The following is a 7,912-nucleotide window of genomic DNA, read 5'->3' as shown; positions in this document are numbered from 1 at the left end:
ACTTATTATCAACTTATGATTCAGATTCGTGTTTGTAACGTTAAAACAATACGTAATTCAGATTTAAAGCCACACAAGTTTTTCAACGCGTTGAGTTAAGTATCGCCTTCGTCGAATATTTTAATGGAGCTAACATATAGTAACATGAAAATGAAGAGTTTTGAGTAAACGTATTATATGGGAAAATGCCATGGTACTACTAAACATTGGGTTGATTATATATCAATGTTATTCAATAATTCATAAGTGTTAATCGTTTGTTATTCAATAATTCATAAGTGTTAATCGTTTGTTATTCAAAATTTGAGTAACTTTTCCTAGAAATTAGGTCGCATTTTATGGAACACAAGAGTACTGCAAGATTAATTACTTTTAATCAATTTTGTTTACTTTAATTTTCGCTTTATTTTGGAGGCTCTCAGTGGTATGCAGTGGCATCTTTTAACTTAAGTATCTCCTTAGCTTAGTGAGAAATAATTGGGCCTTTAATGACCTACCCAACTCTAAAAAAATGATTACTTTGCTTAAATCTTTCTTCTTTTGCCTAATAAAATATTTGATTCTTTCATTAGTTTGGCACCACTTGTCTAATTATATCTGTGTTTCCACAAAGACAAATATTCTCTCCGTCTTATAATATATGATGTTTTAGAGGTTTTTGTTTGTTTCATAATATAAGATGTTTTCAATTTTTGAGGCAACTTTTATACTAATTTTATATTTTCTTATTATTTATTTTATACAGTCTTGTTTCTAATTGGTTAAACTTTATAAAAATAAACATTTATTATTATGCGTGCTTTGACTAAAACATCTTATATTTTGAAATGGAAGAAGTATGTAAATTAAGTGGGGGCTTTTTGGTTTGGCTTTTAATAAAGATTCATATATATAGTTTTCTATCTTTATAATATGATATAAAAACGTATTGATCAGTGACATGAAACAAGAGAAAAATACAGAAACCAATTGAATCTGTTTCTTCTTAGTGTTTTCGTTAGGTATACTTCGTGTTTTTTTTATATGAAGTTTCCTTAAAAATTAAGCTAAAATACATTAATTCAAAATTTCCATGAGTGTGTGTGTGTGCGCAAATAACAGAAAAAGAAGAAAGGAAAAAAAAAAAAAGGTTTAAATAGATAACCAAAATACAATGGAGCAGATTTGTTGGGCTTAGCTCTTAAAGCCCATAAGACTTTTGAATGAATATTCTCACGTGGCAAAGTGCACGTGAGAAAAGAAAGATTCCTCGTCTCGTAGTAGCTAGCTTCCGTTATCTCGTCTCGTCACCACTGACTCATCATCAATCATCAGTCACCACTAGGTATATTTCTTTTGCACCGGTACGTTTTTTTTTATGTTTTTTTTTTATGTATGGTGCTGGTGCACCGTGCACATATTATTGTCGTTAACTTAACCCTAATAATTTTGGTGTTTTCTTTATTTTGTATATATAATGTATGTATTTCATTATTCTTGGCGAATCTTTTTAGTTACGGTGTGTTTTTAAGTACACCATTCACAGTTTCACACATTAACTCGTTTAAATACTTCATTCACAGATTAATGACGTTCAAATTGAAGTTAAAGTACAAGTTTTATTGCTTTCTAAGGCAACAATAATACTGAGAATAGCGTTATAAATTGTTAAAGTCATTTTAAAGTCTTTAAATAAGGTTACCACTAAAATTGGTATGTCTAATATGATTACATTTACTCTTGATATTACGTATATGTTATCCATTAATGTTGTTATAAAGATAATTTATTATTATTTTGCTAGTAATAACCAATCACCATCAGTTATTTGAAATTTCACCAGAATATATGATTCGTCAAAAAAAATATTTTACCATTTTCGGTGGTAAGATAAAATTTCTGACAGAATTTTCCAAGAACTTTTCTGTTCAAGAACTAAATGACTTAAAGGATAATTTATGCATGAAAATGTTTTGTGTTGATTTGAAAACATCCCATAAGATGAAAATTTCCATTAGAAAATTGATGCTTGTAGCATTTCTTATAAATCTTTGAAATGCTTGTACGAACAATTTGCATATTATGGCAATCGACCACTAGTACGGGTGTAAAAGCACTACACCAACACGATTATATTATAGAATTTTTTTAACTATATTTTGAAAATACGATATAGTGGTACACTTGATAAGAAAGTTCAAGTACTTGATACTCTTTTTTAGTTATATACTCTTCATCAATTAATTCATTTACCTTTTCTTTTAAGTTATCTAACCTATCGGATGTTTTTGAATAATTTTTTTTTGACCCCACATTTGGCTATTCCAATCTGCATCAAATTCTGATGTTACCATATAGATAGATTAGATACTATAGTTATCTATACTTAAAACAGGTAATTACGTGACCTTTTGGATTTTGATACAGTAAGGAGAGATGCTGGTCTGAGAATAATTAATATTTGCATACATTGCAACTCCAACCCTTAATTTCCTTGTTCATGTGTATTTTGGTCATAAACTTATAAAAAAAAAAAAAAAACAACTACTCGTGACTCGTGAGTCGTGACTATCTAATCGTTAGATATGATTTCTTATTCGTTGGCTAATTTGAAATACGTCTGAATTTTAATGTCCTGGACGTTTAAAAAAAAAGAAAGTTACATGATTTTACCTGTTAATTAATTTGGACTATAGTTAAGATAACTCCCTCAAATTATTTGGAATATTTTCCAAAATTTCCTTTTAAAAATGGTATTTGAGAAATATGAGTACATAATATATATATAGTATTAAAAAGTCAGAAACGATCGAGCTGCATGATTATAGAAGCTCTTTACAGCTTTTATAAAAACCTCCACTCTAAATAGTAAATACTTAGACTTAAACCAAAAAAAGAAACATAAGAAAATCTCACGATAGGCACAATCAAACATAAAGTAAACACACGAAAGTGCTAAGCCTAAAATCGCAAAGAAAAATTCTAACTTTTTATTCCTTATATTAATTTGATTAATTTAGGACATGACCATCATCTCTTAGCTTAATATTATTCTGTAACCATAAGATCACAAACTTTAGCAGAGTTTTTCTTGGTGCTCAGCTTTCTAAAGAACCATCGGCCGGATCCTCCACCGTTCTCCTCGACTCCACCGGCGGTTGTGGCTGCGTTTGTCGTCAGACTCTTCATGTTCTCTCTGTGAAACTTCCTTGCCGTGTAAGCCACAGCCATAGCCATCCCTCCGAGTCCCGATCCGTCTAGCGACATGTTCGAAAAGTTCACAAGAAAAATATATAAAACAATAGAGGTAATATGTGAAAAGATGATGCAAATAGAGACAAAAGAGAGAGGTGATGAAATGTAAAAGAATTTGGTGAAAGGTGAGTGTTGTTGTTTTGGAATTTAAGGTGTAGGGGTTGGGATGAATATATAGAGATAAATCAGTGGGTCCATTTTAGTTGGATTTATTTTTCTGTTTCCCACTTTTTTTTTTTTTTTGTCATACTGTTTCCCACTTATTTATACGTACATTTTGTTGACAGCTATTATATTATACGCAAATAGTGGGAATCTAAATATAATATTATACAAATACGAATGTTATCGTCGTTGCTTTAGTTTCAAGTGTCTCTATCGCCAGATAGAATGAAGAACAGTATAATTTGGTTGACTCTATTATTGAAGCATAGGAGATTACCTCGTCCTTTGTTGAGTGGTTATCAATGAAACAGATTTTAGAGTCCTATAGTTTTTTTTTAAGTCGCCAATGTTTTATTTTACAGGTAAGCTTACTATTTATACAAAGTGGACCATATATCTTTTTCTCTTTGCTTTGTCGGCAGAACTATATATAGATTATCACAATGTATTTTCTTTTATGAATGGGGTGACGTAAACAAAAACTAAAATGGGATTATACTCGTTTAGGTGCCTAATGTATCGAGATGGATATGAATTATACACATATTTATGTAGTAAACCAATGATGTGTTAGCTAACGTTTATCAAAAGAGAGACTGGCTCCATTACTTAGAAAAGTGAGAATAAATATACATATATATACCCTAAACAGAAAACTATAACCCATATACATTTCCCGCATGAATTGTTTGACTGTTGAATCAGACAACAAAACTCCCATGCTATACCGAGTAATGTATACATGATCAGATTCTTCAATGTTTATTCAAAACAATACTTGAGAAAAGTAATCATTTAATCAAAAGATCATTCACTAGTTTAGTTTTTTGCTAGTTAAACTAAACGATTACACCTAAAGTCCTCAAGTGAGATGATTAATCTTTAAACTGAACGAATACTCAATATGCTAATCATTGTACCAGTTGGTATTTTACTTAAAACTGGTTTGTCTAAAGCCGTCGTCGCAAATAATCGCTAGACGACACGTAAGTTTCAAAATATATATAGACGACGACTGACGAGTAATGAAGAATTCAAAATTGCGCGGCGAATCCTGATCATTCAGCGGCACAAGATTTGTGACAGTAAAAGATTTGTGAGGCGACAGATACGACAATTAATCCCTCATTAAAATAGGAACTTAAAAGTTGAAACGGTAGTCAGACGATAAACAAAAAAAAATTAAGTTGATGCAAATCTAAGATAGATCCGGATATGATTACATCCACTTAGTACTAAATATATTGCAAATTAAATTAGACGTATTTAGATTATTCTTAGTATAATATAGAGAGACGTATATGATTAACTAAAGTCACAAAGTCGGAAGCATTAAGCATCGCACTCTTTATGTTTTACGAGTTATAATATTACAGGAACGTCTAACGAAGCAATGAACGTAGCCCGTGTCGTGGCTTCTGTTCGTAAACCAGATAAAATTCCTCCGGAGGAACACTAAACACTACATTTAATTAGTTCGATATACTTAGGTTAATTTTTAAGTAGTCGAAAGAGTTAATGAGTCTTGTTAGAGGCTTAGAGCCTAGATGTGCAACTTACAAAAAAGAAAACAAAAACCTCATTTTAACAGTTCTTAGAGAATAGCCAAATAATGAATCTTCCACTGCTTCAAGTCAAATATAATGTTTTGATTCAACACAATCGAATTTGAATTTATATATTCGAAAGATATTATTTATGTTTTGTAATGTATACCGTAACCACTTTTCTTTTTCCTCCTTGCAATCTTTTTACCCTACAAAAGCTTAAAAAATTTATATAGAAAAAAACTATAAGAACTAGAAATCAAAAGACACGTAGCTTCGTTACTAGAAAAAAAAAAAAAAAACTATAGTGGCTAATGATATTTACTATTTAGTTTTACATAAATTCAAGTGAAGTATATGTTGCTTGTAAGTTTTTTTTTTTTTTTTTTTGTGGTTGTTGAAAGAAAGAATAACTATATTTGGTTTATGATCATGATTCGTAAGAAATACAATGTTGTTTTGTGTTTGTCAAATTATAGTTTCTTTTTCATTTTCTTGTCGTGGCAAATTATAGTTAAACCGTTTAGCAAAAGACGAGAAGAAGAAGCATCTCAAAAACGGTAAATTAATATTAGTTATACCCAGTGGCAAGATGGGTATGAGTCATGAGTGGGTCGGTATCAATAAACTACCAATAAAAATTATCAGATATTTTGGAAGGAAGTTACATGTATGATATATCCATCGATCGCCATTACACATAAACTTTAAAGAGTACATTAGAAAATCAGAGAAAGAATAAACGATAATGCGCTTCTTCTTTCGATTCCTTGATTTTTGAAGAACTTTCTTTTATATATTCGACGTTTTTTTGGTCCCATACATGCACTACAAGTCTACAAAACATTATGAAAAGCAACAAGTAACTATTTAATCAGAAAAGATTATTGTTTCAATGCTTTCACATCTGCCTTTAACATTTAACAAAAAAACTCTATTCACTATTCGTTAAAAGTTAAGTGTGTAAAAGGATCTCCAATGGTTTTCTATTTTCACCTTTAGATTGCTATTTTTTTCTTTTATTTTTAGAGGAATTTTATTTTCCCTCTATAAATAGAGGTGAACTATTTTATTTGTAAAATAATCATCTTAATCTTTAACTTCTTTTATTTATGACCAAAATAAATAGTTTTAAGAACTAATAATACAAATTTAATAAAATAAATATTTTAAAAAACTAATAATATAAATTTAAGTATAAATATTTAGTCTAAAATATTGAGACTACCATTTGGAAAAGATAATTTCTATAAATTATAATATTTATTTTTCATTCAATCCATAATAACTATTTTAATACAAAAAACTAATAACTTAATAATCCGGTAAATTACTTTGGGATCCACCAATATCGCTAAAATATTGTGAAAGTTTTACAAATTTAATTTAAATAAAAATAATAATTTTATGAAAGTGTTACAAATTTAAAGTAAAATGGGTTAGTTTGCAATTTTTATAAATAAAATATGTTAATTGTAAAATAAAAAAAGAATATATTTGGAATATTCTTTTTAGAAGAAAAAATAGAGAAAACCATTGGAGCAAAACTCTCCTCTATTATAGAGGTTCTCTATTATAATGGAAAAAATAGGGGAAACCATTGGAGATGATGTAAGTAAATCTATTTTTGTCTAACAAAAAGATCACTACCACTTACTACAGTACAGTACTACAGTCTTGGAAACATATTTTCATTTTTTAAGATTGAGATTAATACTAATCTGAATTTACAATCTAGTGGTGAAAATTAAAATATAGAGACAATCATTAATTCGGGCTTTGGCCCAAGACAGTAGCATTGCAAATAGGAACCAGCTAGCGTCATCGACGCGTGCGTAGATGCTGTCGTTGGATCGAACACCACGTACGACGATCACATACGTTCATGTTCACGTGCTAAAGTGGAAATAGCTTAGCTGTGTGACCGGGAGATAAAGAGACCCGCTCACTCGAGAACCCTCCCACCATTATATCTCGCTACATTATATCTCGCCGTTTTGGGGCCACCATTGCATTTACTTTTTATTTTTTTTCGATTTTTAAATTCTTTTTCTTCTTTTGATTAATGCGTTTTATGATGTATATAAAATACATACAGTCCTAGGTAGTCCTCGGACTTCGGTTTTTTTGGTTTTTTCAATTCAGTTGTTTCAGTTTTTCGGTTTTTTTAGATTTTGAATTTGTTACCGCAATAACCGAAACTCAAAATTGGTTCGGTTCGGTTGTAGACAAATTCGGTTTTTTATTTTTTCACCGAAATAAACCGAAATTATCAAAAAAAATCGGATAAAATCGGTTTTGTTCGGTTAATTCGGTTAATTCAGATTTAATTTAGATAAGCTTGGTTATTTCAATTTTGCCTTTCTAATTGCTTTTTATTCATTTCTAAATTGATTTTTATCGATATTATGATAAAAATCAATTTAAGAGATATATAAATGATGATAATCTATAATCTATAATGTGTAGTGTTGTAAAATATAAGTTGTAATGATATTGCAATGTTCACCTAATTAATTGATCGGACATATCGTAAGCATAAGTCATAGTTTCATACATTACAAAAACTAAAAACATATAGTACTGAGCGTAGACATAACATGAGTCTTAAGTCATACATAGATAACACAAACTGAAAACAAACATCAAAAGAGACATAACATAATAAATCACACATATCAGTTGATAAAGACCAAAGACAAAAAATATCAACACACATGTATAGAACAAGAAAAAAAAGTGTATCTAGTTTTTTGTTCAAACTTCATACATAATTATATATCTTTATCTTACGCAAATGGCTCCAATTGCTGTTGTTTAATTCACACATAAATCATCACCAATAAAGATTCATAGTTTTATCTTACTCATAAATCAAAATCACTAAACCTCAACCAATAATAGAAAAAAACAATCCAACTAATATAATATAACAACAAGACAACAACAACTAATATTCTAAATTT

At 29.5% G+C, this 7,912-nt stretch overlaps 1 protein-coding gene across 1 annotated transcript; it reads right to left on the bottom strand.

Annotated features, from left to right (window-relative positions):
• LOC104776325 lies at positions 2,777–3,363 on the bottom strand. Its single transcript, XM_010500367.1, has one exon. The coding sequence runs from the start codon at positions 3,244–3,246 to the stop codon at positions 3,028–3,030; it is 219 nt and encodes a 72-aa protein (XP_010498669.1). The 5' UTR covers positions 3,247–3,363; the 3' UTR covers positions 2,777–3,027.

This window comes from Camelina sativa, chromosome 3 (assembly GCF_000633955.1).
Source record: "Camelina sativa cultivar DH55 chromosome 3, Cs, whole genome shotgun sequence".
Lineage (NCBI taxonomy): Eukaryota > Viridiplantae > Streptophyta > Magnoliopsida > Brassicales > Brassicaceae > Camelina > Camelina sativa.
Note: the sequence above shows the minus strand (reverse complement) of the source record. Positions and strands in the feature narration are given on the sequence as shown.

Bases quoted from the DNA above. Each gene is read 5' to 3' on its own strand.
- LOC104776325 (XM_010500367.1), bottom strand. From the start codon at position 3,246: ATGTCGCTAGACGGATCGGGACTCGGAGGGATGGCTATGGCTGTGGCT.